Raw genomic sequence first — 13,314 nt, 5'->3', positions numbered from 1 at the left:
GGGGGAAAAAAAAAAAAAAAAAAAAAAAGGCCATGGATGATGCATTTTTTTTGCCCAGTCTTTCCCGACTCCACTCCTTCCCTTTCGTGTCCCTCAGACGTAGCACAGGTAGAGATAGGTCTTCTCTATCCTCCAGTCGGTGGGGATCTCCTCGGGCTTGTGGCTCTTCATGTGTTTCTGCATGGCGGAGAGGCTGGGGCAGTACTCCAGGCAGATAGTGCACTGGTAGGGGGAAGCGCCGTTGTGGGTCCTGAGATGTTTGATCATGGCAGAGTAATCTCGGGACCGCTGGTGACACAGCTTGCACTCGAAAGGTTTCTCACCTGCAGCGGGGAAATGGAAAGGTCAGGTGGCGCTGACTGCTCTGGGCATCACCTGGCCCTCTCTGGGTGCCCCCCAAAAGTCACTGGGCAAAGTGACTTGGCCAAGGTTGCACAGGGAGTCAGTTGCAGGGAAGATCACACTTACCTTCCCTCTAAAGTGCTTTGAAATCTAGGGGTGATACATGCTCCCTGTAACCGTGGTCTCTGCCCTGCTGCTGCGTATGGCATGCCCTCGTCATTCACAGCTCTCGCGGTGTGCGGAGCCCACTGCCGCTAGACATTGCAAAGGCCAGGCACTGGGCACCATGCAAAGCTGCAATCAGGACTGTGCAAGACTAATGCTTACATAGGGAAGAAGGGGAAATACACACAGCAAAATCTCATGGTCTGGGGCAGGAGCCAATCTCCAACCGAAGCGCTTGGGAGGAAACTTCTCGCGGGGGCAGGTTATCCAGGCATTGCCGGGTTCCTCGCACCTGCCTTTGAGAAAGGTGGTACTAATCCGTGCTGGAGTCTGACCCAGATGGGCCTGGTGGAGCCTGGCAATCGCTATGCACTTCAGTGGTGACCAGAAACCAGGCACCTGGTGGGAAGCGGGTCCCTGTTCCTTCAGGGAACCTGCTTGCTTTGCTTATTCAGTCACAGACACCCGCGAATCATTTTGATAACACACGAGGCTGATGCTGAGACTTCAGAGACTTGCTTTGATGCAGTAATTAACTGCCTGGCCTTCCCGATATTGATACTCACTCTGTGCACAGACACAGCGAATAATGAAGTAATGAACAGCAAAAGTGATCTAAATATTGATCCACTATTTACAATAGTTACATGCTGACGCATTCAATGATTCATTATCCTCAGCAGCCATCCTGGATTCCTGCAGAACCGCAGCATCGTCCCTGGACCAAAGGCCCGAGGTTCTGGCAGCGTCAGAGGCAGAGAGATTTAGACCTTGAACTGCAAAACCTTGCGGGGGCACAGGATGCATGTATTCAAAGGAGAAGAGAACTTGAGTTTCAGCTGCTCCAGAGCAAGAAGGGAGCAAGCAGGGACAGATCGGAGCCCGTAGCGCCTGTCACTGCCCAGGGCCAGCATACAGCGCAGGGCAGCAGACCCACACCATGACTTGGGAACCGGCCTGAGGAGCTTTGGCCGGAAAAGAGACTTTCCATTGCATCCCTTGTATCCTCCAGGGGCCGGAGGATGCTATAACTATACAGCCAGGTGCTCAGAGGTGCAGAGCTGACAGTGGGATGGGCACATCTGGGAATGGGATGCTGGGATTTCACCCTCCCCTCCAACTTCACTCTCACTGCTTGCACACAGTCAGGGTAGGAGAAACTGTCCTCTGCGCCTGGCTAGATCCTGCATCCTGGATCCCAACAGCAGCCACCACTGCTGCACAGGCCAGAGGCCTCCCATGGGGCACGGGACAGAGGAGCACACGGTGCTGGAGGGCAACTTGGAAGCTTTGGCCAAGGTTGTGCATGGCCTGTCTGACTGCATCACCCTGCAAAGGGTTGCGTGGGGCATTTCTACTGCACATCCCTGCAGACCCCAGTACCTGCAGGAGCCATGCCCCGTCCTGCCCAGCCTGCCAGGGCCTGCTTTAACAGCAGGAACGTAGCGATGGAGGAAAGATGACTCTTGGAGAAGAGTCTGGGGGAATACGAGGAGGTAGAGATGGGCACGGTGGTAACAGGTCCCATGTAAAAAACCAGAGTGCATTCACTTTATTCTAGCTATACACTGCTTGTGCCCAAATGCAAACTCAGCTGTCACAGGCCTGGGGCAGGTGGCACCTTTCAGCTCCAAGCAGCCTGACCTGGCATAGAAGCTAAGCCTAGGTGGGGGTCACTGTGCCCACCACTGGGCAGGAGCCCAGAAGCCACTTAACAGCACATCCAATCAGTCAGGACAGGGGGAAGGGCCTATGTTCGACGGGAACTGCAAGAGGGTTTAGGAAGCACGAGCACAAGCACCAGCGAAGGATGCTGTCAGGGCTCAGGACCCAATGCCCAAGGTCTTGCAAAGAAAGCCACGGACTGATAGCTCCTTAGGAAGCTGGGCAGCATGACATTATCTCTCCCTGCCCGCTCCATGGAGGGCTCCCATCCACGCACAGTACTGAGCCAGCCCCACAGTACATGACCCAGCACGCAAGGGTCAGGAGGGTCCCCGGACGTGGTGGGTGGACTGCAGGAGACAGGGGCAGTGGGAGGCAGGCGGCGGTACCTGTGTGAACCCGGTAGTGGGTCTCCAGCTGGTGCTTGAGGCTGAACTTCTTGCCGCAGCCATTGCACTCGTACGGCTTCTCACCGGTGTGGATGCGCTTGTGGCCTTTCAACGTGCTCTCGTCTCGGAAGCAGCTGCCGCAGAATTCGCACTCGTAGGGGTGGTCGCCTGCAAGGACACAAGTGTGGGTTAGAGCTAACGTGACCCTGCAATTCCCCTCCAGGCTTGGGGCACGGGGCACACCCATGCCGCATCACAGTGCGGAGGTGCAACCACCTCTGGAGTGGGGCATGCCAGACCAGCAATGCTGCATGCTAGCTTCAGAGAGGAAGCCAAGAGACTCCTCTCTGCATTTCAGAACGTATCCAGTGCGCCAGCTTCCTCAGCCCAGCCCCTCTCCCATGCCCAGGAGTGGACATACCCAGGGGAAAGGAGTGCCTGATGCATCTCACATGCCCTTTGCTGCAGCGCTTCGCTTGCACTGTGCTACGGCTGGCCCGGGAGCCCCTCTGCAGATGGCAGGCAATGAACGTGGACAAGTTGGGTACTCTCAAGGGAGAAAGGCAATTACGGCCCCACTGCTCTGCTCAGACACACTGGCTCATCTCTCTGCTCTGCAGACAACCGCTCTGGTTTGCTGGGGTGCGAGGACAGGGCAGGAGAGCGGAGGAGCCGCACGAGCCCATCTCTCATATTCTCTGGGCAAATATTTTTCAGCTCCACCCAAAGGGTGGCGAGGCCCCAAAACCCTCCAGACTGGGCAGCTGATAAATGAACTTCAATTCAGCCCCAAACTCGGGATTATTTGAATGAAAGGTGAGGGCTTCAGCTACTTATTTATTACAGAAGTGAAGGCAAGGACAATAAAGATAGATTGATCGCCCAAGACTTTGTTCATGAATATTTAAATATCACTGATTTGTCTTGTCACTGTAATTACAATTTCTCTGTGCTGCATATCCTACAACCACAGTTTATGGTAAAGAATGGCCAACTGTATTTCACTTGTCCTACTGCAGATGTGCAGAGCTGCCAAGCGTGTAATGTTCCTCGCATTTCATACATTTTCTTCAGCTGCTGAAGGCTTAAGTCATCCACAATGACCTACGTTTTTTCATTATCCCCATGTCAAACTGCACTCGTGCCTGGGCATAAATTGTCCTTCTAGTTATATACTCACATGCCTCCGCTTTCACTTCCTCTTTAAAATGATATTTTACTCTCTCTCTCTCCTATTTTCCCTTTAGACCCAGAGACAAAAAATCCCCCCACCACCCTCAAGTCCTCCCCAAATTAAGCCCTTCATCACATCAATTCTCATTGTATGCCAATCTCCAAGCCTTTCCAGCCTGGCTGATTGGATATTTTTTGGGTTGTTTTTTTTGAAGCTCTGTGTATATTCACTCTGATATGTCTCATGATTTCTTGATTGCCGGAAACCAAGACAAAGCTCCCAGGATTTGGGTGCATTTGAGCCTAAATACCTCTCTGCATGCAGCTCACCCCAGAAGCGCGAGGGTCCGATGGCAATTGTGCCCTGCGGCGTGAGGGAGGGGAGGTGGGTCTCCTCTTCGGATGCTTAAGAAGTTTACAGTGGATGCCCCTTTGGGACATGGGGACTTTACCCCCACAGGACCTGGGCCCTGCACCTCCACAGGTGGAAACGGATATAACTTTGCTGATTTACACCAGTTGAGGCATGGGCCAGGATGGTGCTGACTCGGAGATGGGAAGCGGGGCACAATATATATACTTGTATTATTGCTTCACTATTCTGCTGGGCTCTCTACTCAAGCACCCAAGCGGTGAGGCCCTGGCTGGGCCCTGGTGCCGGCAGCTGCAGCATTTCCACCGACTCATTTTTCAGAAGAATGCATGTGAATGGCAATCGGGGGAATAATTCACATGTGAAGCCCAAGGCACTGGCATGAGCAGGGCTTTTCTCCCCGCCCCCCCCTTCCTCTTGCTGCCTCTTGATAGGGTCCTGGTACTTTAAATGAAGTGTTAAACTCAGGAGCTAGTTTGACAGGATCCTGGTGAATTTAATTATCAGCCCGATCACATGGCAAATGAGTTTAAATATGGAATCTCAGCAGTCAGGCCGCATGGAGGAGGGACGCGCGGAGCTCCCGGCCCCCCGGCCCGACTCAGGGAGCTAGTCGGACCCGCGCCCGCACGGCGCACGCAGAACTGGCTGCCGAACAGAGAAATCCAATTTGTGGCATGTTGATTAACTTTGCCGGGCCCCTTAATGAGCTTGACATTAAGTGCAGGACAAAGGGGACTAATTAGAGCCCCCTCTGGCCAGCCCTCTGCACCTGTGACCCTGGCTTTATATCGTTACCTGGTGCATTTGTTAGTCTACTGAACAACCAATCGCAGGGCCATAAAACGCCTTTTTCTACACAGCTGAGAGTTTATTATATGATCAGCCGTGTAAATCAGGGATCCATCAATGCCAAGGACTCGGCTGGCCTGCACTACCAAACACAGCTGCTGATACTAAACATCCAGCATTGGCAGCAAATGGGCTGGGAGCAACGGAATATTAATGAGGTGAGGCATTGTGCGTGTGTGCGTGCGTGTGTGCGTGCAAAATAAAGCCTGCACCGGCCTTGTGGAAATCCAAGCACTAATGTGATTCTTTCGCTTTGCTGGTCTCTTGAACGATGGGTCTTCTGGGCCACCCCCGGAGCAGGCTGAAATCAAACCTGTGTCCTGGCATCGATATGGGAGCATGCTGAGTTACACCGGCAAAGTGTTTTGCCTTCATCTTTCCCAGCCGGAGAGATAAAGGGAGATGCACAAGGAGGCGGCAAATGGTGCAACTGGGACCATCTGAATGACAACAGCCCCCACCCCCCGAAAAAAAAACCCCACTCCACAAGCCCTAACAAGACATGCAAGGCCACGTTATCAATGGCAGGAGCAGGAAGGATCAAGATCAGGGCTCCATTGCCCTGGGTGTTATGAAGGCATCATCATAAGAGAGAATCAAATCTCTTTGCTGCAGACACTTGATGGGCAAAGGATGGGGAGAAAGAAAAAGGTTAATTGACCTCCAATTTTGTAGGTTGGGAACTGAGGCAGCGATGGACTCAGCCACCTGCACAAGACGGTGTGGGAAGATCATGGAAGTGATGCTAGCAGACAGCAGATCTTCTGAGTCCCTTCCCAGAGTCTTAACAACAAGCCTGTCACTCCTCTCGCACCAGCCAGAAACATCCCCTGGAAAAGCGCGGCCCCGCAGATGCATTGGCCCTTCAAACGCCAGGATGCCCCAGGAACAACCCCGTCCTATCCACTGCTGCCTCCCACGCATCATGATGCACATACCAAGGGTGCTCTCCTGCTGGCCCACGCGAACTGGCTGCGTGCACTGGGTGGCTGGAGCTGCCTAGTGCCAACTTTGCTATGACCACCTGCCGTGTGCTCCTGCATCCCCATCCTTGCTGGGGATGGAGGGCAGCTGAAGCAGGTCGACTGTCCTGAAACAGAGGCTTCAGTTTCTGACTGCAAGCAGCAGATCATGAGCCACTGCCCCGAGCCTGCTCTCACCTGAGGAAAGGGGACTTTTGGATGCCTAAACCTGCCTTTCTCCAGCAGACCCATGATGAAAGGGAAACAAGCCCCCAGCCAAATCCAAGCAGGGACCTGTCTTCCCACCTCACCTGCAAACTGCTCCTCCACCCCTAGGAAGCAGGGATCTCAGCCCCGGTTATTCATAGCAAGCCTGCAAATAACAGGCCAGCCTGGGTATGGTACAGCGCGACACAACCCTGCTAATGACTGTGCCCAGCCATAGGTCGCTGCTCTCTTGGGAGCCATTATGGAGGGTTTTTAGATACACAAACAGAAGCAAGCGATCGGCGAGGGCAAGGGCTTCGATCCTCCCTGTGTGATGAGTGGCAGGAGAAAGCAGAGCTTGGAAGGGCCCTGTCGCCAAGACGCAAGGCAGCATCCACCCCTAGCGAGGGGACTGGCTAAGCCAAAGCAGACCCTGGCAGCGGTTTTCTCCATGCATGCAAGCAGAGCAGTCAGCTCAAGGCACAGCCAGCTACTACAGCAAACCAGAGGCCATGCCATCTGGGACCCGGAAGTCGGATGCGCTAACAGACTGCCATGAGACTTGGAGGAAGATTGCTTCAGTGTTTGCTCCCCAGTCGCTCTGGTGCTTGGCCACAACTCCAACCTCCTCAGCGGTGCTCAGAGGGCAGGTCTGGCACAAGCATGAAGGGTGGATTTAGAGTCATAGACAATGAGGATTGGAACGGATGTCAAAGCAGGACCAGCCCCAACTCCATCATCCCAGCCAGGGCTTTGTTGAATGGTCACAAGCTGGTAGAGGGTAGATTTAGGCTAGCTATCAGGCGGTGCTACTTCATGGTCAGGCAGCTAGGATCTGGAAGCAACTTCCAAGAGAAGTGGTGCAGGCTCCTACCCTGGGGGTCTTTAAGAGGCAGCTTGATGAATACCTTGCCGGGGTCGTTTGACCCCAGTACTCTTTCCTGCCTATGGCAGGGGTCGGACTCGATGATCTGCTCAGGTCCCTTCCGACCCTACAAACTATGAAACGACGCATGCTTGGAGGGGAAGGGGAGAGGGAGGCTGCAGCAGGCTCACCATTGGGAGCATGGTGCTAATCACCCCCAAGGAAGCACCCAGCATAAAACTCATAGCAGTGGCTCCCCCGGGCTTCCAAGCCTTCCACAGCATGTCCATATCAAAAAAAACCCTGGACTATCGGTCCCTTTGGTGGCAAGGAGGGCCAGACACTGTGCCACCGGCTGGCAGCTCCTCAGCTGAATACAGTGTGACACACACAGCCCCAAAGCAGCAGGACGTTTCCTTTGACCAGCTGGGACTTGCCTGGGCTGTCCCTCCATGCTGTCGATTCAAGAGGCCTGTTTCTTCCACAGGGACTTGCTGTGGAAGAAAGAAAGCAGAATCCAAATGTTCGCAGGCTATTTTCATGATGTGCCCCAGAGTGGTCCCGAACTGCAATGGTCACCAAGGAAGCCTGTCTCCCAGGGGCTAACACTGGCTCCTCTGTTGCTATCTCCAGGTGGTTGCTGCTGTTGCAATTAGTACAGGATATAGCATCACTTTTTCAGATGTGCTGCATTTCAGTCCTCTCACAATAGTGCATCTCCCCCTGAGACAGCATAACCCACAAGACACGATGCTCCTCTGCCCTTGCAGATGAATAATGATCATCTGTAGACATCTTTCTGTCTGCCTCCTTTCAGATCAGCAGTGATCGTCTCTGCCGGCCCTTGAAACTGGGCCAAGGGCAAGTAAGCGCCTATGCCTTTGGCTTTCACGTAGTGGTGGAGTATTCAGAGAGGTGCCCCCAGGTCCATAAGCCATGCTGACCCAGGCTTCCCCAGGACAGGCTGCTTGCACAAAGCCCACCCCGCAGGTATGCAGCAAGGAATTAGGCGGGGGTGGTGAGCTCCGGAGAAACCTTCCCCCAGGAGCACAGGCAGACGGGGCGGAGGCAGGCAACAGCGGCCGGCACAGTTTGCTGTCACCTGTGTCACTCGCCAGACTCGTGTTGGGTCAATTCCAATATTTTTTGGCATCTCCATTTTCTCCTGGTTTTCTAGGAATGACTTCTGTTTAGAGTCAACACATCCAGAACCAGCAAGCGAGAGGACTGCGGCCCCGGACAGCCTGGGAACAGAATTGGACACCCACTTCCCACAGACACCTCTGCCCCACGAGCCACTGTTTTGGACCCAGGTTTGAGGCAGGTTGGTGCCATGCTATGAACTTGACAGGCTCTCTTCTAGCTCTGCACTTCGTGCAAGGATAGGACACTGGACCCTATTCCTCAGCTGCTCTGTGCCTGGAAACATCTCCAGGAAGCCACAACACTTCTCCCAAGACATCACAAGTGACCAGGGATTTTGGAGACCTGTTAAGGGCTCTGTTTCCAGAGGGGAGATGGTACAAACCCTAACCCCATGGAGCAAAACCTCGGCAGCCAGCATCACTAGCACATCTGGAAAATCTTGGCATTCCCCCTGTATGTCTTCAGCTGATGGAGAAGAGAGGGCGGACCCTTCACTTTGTTCAGTGCTTCCTATGTGACCTGTACGCACACTGCGACTTTCTCACATCCAAGTGCTGAGGTTTCAAAGTCGGGGCAAATTTGGGGAGATCATCATGCTTTGGGGAGAGCATCATGCAATCCCATTTGAAATGGAGCCACCACATCCCTACAGACAGCTGCAATGGCAGGTGCTGCCTCTCACCTCTTTAAATCCAGTCGTTCCTGATTGCAGGTAGATGGAACTGCCTAGCGGAGCCGAGCAAACGGCCCCAAGTGCCTGATCAAAGCAGAAGCAATGGCAGCCTTGCATTGCCCCCTTGAGCCGCACCTGGCACGTGCTGCACACGCCTGGTTCTCAAAGCAGCACTTGGAGGCCCGCATGTGGCACATTCCCATCACCGGTCTCGCTGCCCTGCTGCTCTTCAAATTGAGCAGAACTTTACTGCGCCGTTTCATCGTGCAGGTTAAACACCACCGAGGTGCTGCTGGGGCTGCTATCATCCCATTAAGGCAGGAGACCAGCCTGGTTATAGGCACCCGGGAACAGCGGGACACCGCTGCTTGAGTGCAGGGCCAGCCTGCCCCCATCAGCCCTCGCACGAGTACGAGCACGCCCTGCACACCCCTCGGCTGGGGTCGCTAGGCCCAGGCAGCAGCATGGAGGCAGAGAGGAGGCCCGGTGCTGCTGCCTGAGCCCAGGTTGAAGAGTTTGACAGCTGCTTCACACTGCATACCCTCCCACAGGGTGTTTGCTGCATCCTCTGGCAGCAACAGTGATTGCCAGCTCTTTAGGGCAGGGCTGAGTTTTTAAGAGCCAGCACATCAGGACACTTGCACCCTCTTGGCTGCAGCCCTTGGGCATGGCTGGATGGAGGCCCTAGCTGAGGAGAGCCAAAGGAACCTAATGGATGAGCTACATTGGCCTTGGCACCAGGGATGGGTGGAAACGCCGTCCCCAGACCACAGGCAGGACTAGAGGATGCGCTGCAAGGCACCGATGGCAGGGGTGCTGCATTACCCGGGGCCAGCACAACCAGCCCACAGTGCCTGAGGCAATTGCTCCTGGGTCCCAGAGGATCCTGCCTCGAGCCAGAGCATCTCCCACCCCCACCGGAGCAATCCCAGGGCCGCCGAGCACCACTGCCCCTTACCTGTGTGCGAGCGCAGGTGCCGCTTGAGGGCGGTATGGCTGGGGAAAGTGCGATTGCATTCGCTGCAGATGTAGCTGCGCACTCCCGCGTGCACCTCCATGTGCTGCTGCAGGGCGGTCTGCGTCTGGAACCGCTTGCCGCACAGCAGGCAGAAGACGGCCATGTCGGTGCCTGGGAGGAGAGAGAAGGAGCCTCGTCACCAACCTTGGAAACAGCTTGGGCAGGGACCCCCGCCGGCGCTACTGGAGACGGATGGCTGGGGTAGACGGGCTCTTAGGCAGGCTGCCTATTCCCCTTTCTCTGCAATCCCCTGGACAAACCAGTGCACTTCCAATGGGTTTAGCATCACTCCAACTGGGAACAGAGGACAAGCTCACGGGACAGCCCAGCAGGAGAGCATCCGCCCAGGAAACCCCCACAGCGGCTGAGGCTGTCCTGCCCACGTCAACCTGAACACGGCTTTTCATACTGCACGCTAGCATCTAGCTCCTGACAAAGACACAGCAGGGTCCAACATGGCAGAACAGGCATCCCCATCCCTCCCTGCGACACAGAGCAATGGGAAGGTCTTTTAAAGACAGTGTGGGATTTTTTTTATATCCCGAGCACACCTCGCACCTGCAGTGACACAGAGCCCTGCACGATGTGCTGGAGGGCACAGCTCTGCTATCCTTAACCGGGCAGCGAACCCCTCCGGTTCCCTCCATCAGCAGATCCGGAGCAACAGGGGTGAGGCTCTGCAGCCTCCCAGCGAAACGGCTGCCGTGCTGCACAGCTCTGAAATGCAGCAACTCTTCCTGAAGGCTGCTCGTTATCAAATGAAGTATCAAGAGCATATTAGCACAGTAGCCCTAATACGCAACCTGATTAAACTGGCTAAGCAGCAAATTAAAAAAAATAAAGATTATGAATGTGTATATGCTGGCTTTCAAATTCCATCAGTGGAAATGGGAAGAGAATGCTCTGCTAATGGGTGTCTGGATATCGAGAGCAAGAGGTAATTTGGGGGAAAACATAACAGGCAGTTAGCTGCTAGACAGCAAAAGCCTCACTGCGGGGGGGTCACAGGCCAGGTGAGGAAAGAACTTGCGGGTCCTGCGATGTCTGGCACCCAGTAACGAGGACAACTCGTTACCTTGAGCACCTTGCACCTCATGATGCCAAGCTGGCTGGAAGGCAGGGCAAGGGCAGAGGGGCAGCACCATCAGCTGGGGAGGAGAAGAGGATGCTAAGACCACCAAATCCTACTGAGCCGCACACAATCTGCCGCTCTCCATGCACCTGTTTTTCACCTCTGAAAGGGCCACTGTTCACCCTGATGGGCATAGCAGGGGCATCTGAAAATCCTGAGACGTTCATCAAAACCTGCTGCTGAGCCACGTGTGCAAGAATGAACGATAATGCTCGCGCACACCCTTCATCCACGCTGATGCCTTTTACCAGGCATGCAGGTACCGTAACTCTCAGCCCACCGATGGGGAGCTTGGTGATGCACGTCAGCAAGGCAAAACCCAGGACTACGACCCCATCCACAGGACCATGAATTGCACACACGTTCGGGATGTTTTACTGCGCGAGGGGATATATAGCGAGAACAACTTCATCCTGGGCGAGAACTCAGCCCAGTAACTACCAGCTGTGCAGTCCCCCTTTTTTCCCATTACAGAGTAGCTACTTGTATTAGCTTCCTCTGCAAGGATGGCCTGCCTTAAACACCAGCTCCACGTACCCGTGCGAGTCTGGGCAGTGAGTTATCAAGGCAAGCAGGATCCCAGCCCCTTTGAAACTCTAATGTTGGTCACAGGCTGCACATGGCAATACCTTGACTATCTGCTCCGGATACACCAGTGGCTCCCAAAGGCCTGAATTTAGCAGAATAATGCCTCATCTCCCATACTGGCTGGGATCCTTAAGAGCATTATGAACAGAAACTTAATCCTGTGACCCACACACACAATTATAAAATTGGCTACATCAACAGAACAGGGAAAGTAAAAAATAGAGATATGTACACACCGTCAATATAAATATAAGACCTTTGTGTTATTAAACAATTTGTTTTAGTTTATGCATAGCTGATTGTTCAGAACCTGAGTCAGTGCAAATTGTATTATGCTGGGAGATTAAGCAAATAAATGCTAGCTTTTTGGAGACATTAAAATGTGGGGACTATGGAAATAAAATTATCTAGAAAATTGTATTAGCAATTCATTAGGAGCAGCAAGATGTGCAAGGTAACCACTGAATCTGCATTGCCTTAAAAAAAAAAAAAAAAAGGCACTTTTTGCTTATTGTAGGTGCAATTAACTCCCCCCGAACACTTCTGCAAGGCAAAGAGCATGCGGGTAGCTCTCCCCAGCAGAAAGACCTCCATCGCTGCCTCCTGGGGGGAGAGGGGGCTCGATAAGCTATGGAGCTTGTGCGCCAAAGCAGCACGTCTGTTTGGATTTTGGGTGCAGATAGCTGGGTGGAAGGGATCAAAATGGCAACCCAGCAGCTGGTTTCCATGCCAGGGGCTGGCCCGTTGCACTTAGCAAGAGCAGGCTGGCACAGAGGGTCTGAGGAAGCAGGGGGTCTGCAAGGGCGACAGCAGTGCTTGTGTTCAGTAGGCAGCCTGGGCTGCGGGGGAGCTTGCGATGGCTTTCAGCCACCGTTCTGTCGGCCACCACATTAAGCTCTCTTAGGATCAGCAGGCGAGGGAGGATGTAGAGCTGCTGGCGAGGGAGCAAGGGCAGCAGTAGGCAATGCACGGTGCAGCAGGGGCAGGACCGCAGCCCACCTCGGAGCACCGGGATAAGAACGGCATCCTTCCCCGGGGCCTGCAGTGCACGCTGCTCACGTGAATGAGGGTCCCACGCCTTCTGCGGTGAAGTCGTTGGCAAACTTCTTTCCCATTCCAGAAGGGCTGAGACTTTGCTCTGAATATTTAAATGCAAAATCTTTAGGACGTCTAGTCTAGAGGGGGCCCACCTGCGGCACGGGCAGCCTCTGTGCGAGGCATGTTGCAGACCGGGGAGGGGGCAGGCAGCACAGCAGCAGATAGGACAGGGAGGAGAAGGCAGAGCAGCAGATCAGGCTGGGACCACAGAATGGGGAACAGTAAGCAGAGCAGACAAGGGAAGGGGATCAGTGGCATTCAGGGCCAATTTGTGGCATGATTGCCCAAAAGGTTGGACCCACTGGTCTAGTCCATTCCTTGGTGACTGCCAGATGGTTTCTCAGAGCGTGGATCCTTTCTTTCCTAGCGCTCAGAAACAAGAGTGTGGCATGGAAAGCCCTGCTCAGCAAACCTTTGCTGTGCCAGATTAAGACAGGCAACATCTGCCCTCCTGTAAGGGACAGCTGGGCAGCTCGCCCTCCTATTCCCCACTTGCAGGGCACATGACAACCCCCCAACACAGACCGGGCCCCCGAGTGGCTTGGTCCAGGGCAGACACAAAGTTGGTGTGGTTCGTGATCGGAGGCATGTCATTGCCTGGGGAGCACTAACCTCTCCATGCAAGTGCACAAATAAAATGCCTAGATGGATATAAACCTGGGATGC

General features: G+C 54.1%; 1 protein-coding gene across 1 annotated transcript in view; it reads right to left on the bottom strand.

Annotated features, from left to right (window-relative positions):
• Positions 1-10: 10 nt before the first annotated feature.
• Positions 11-13,314, bottom strand: part of ZBTB16 (zinc finger and BTB domain containing 16) — a 196,897-nt gene continuing 183,593 nt past the window's right edge. Inside the window, exons 4-6 of the mRNA XM_019511931.1 lie at positions 9,771-9,941; positions 2,562-2,729; positions 11-323 (exon numbers count right to left, since the gene is read on the bottom strand). Coding sequence (XP_019367476.1) covers positions 94-323; positions 2,562-2,729; positions 9,771-9,941 — 569 coding nt within the window. The 3' untranslated portion in view covers positions 11-93. The remainder of the gene's footprint in view (positions 324-2,561; positions 2,730-9,770; positions 9,942-13,314) is intronic.

The sequence above is a fragment of the Gavialis gangeticus genome, unplaced genomic scaffold (genome assembly GCF_001723915.1).
Source record: "Gavialis gangeticus isolate Ggan-Ray unplaced genomic scaffold, GavGan_comp1, whole genome shotgun sequence".
NCBI classification, from domain to species: Eukaryota; Metazoa; Chordata; order Crocodylia; family Gavialidae; genus Gavialis; species Gavialis gangeticus.
Note: the sequence above shows the minus strand (reverse complement) of the source record. Positions and strands in the feature narration are given on the sequence as shown.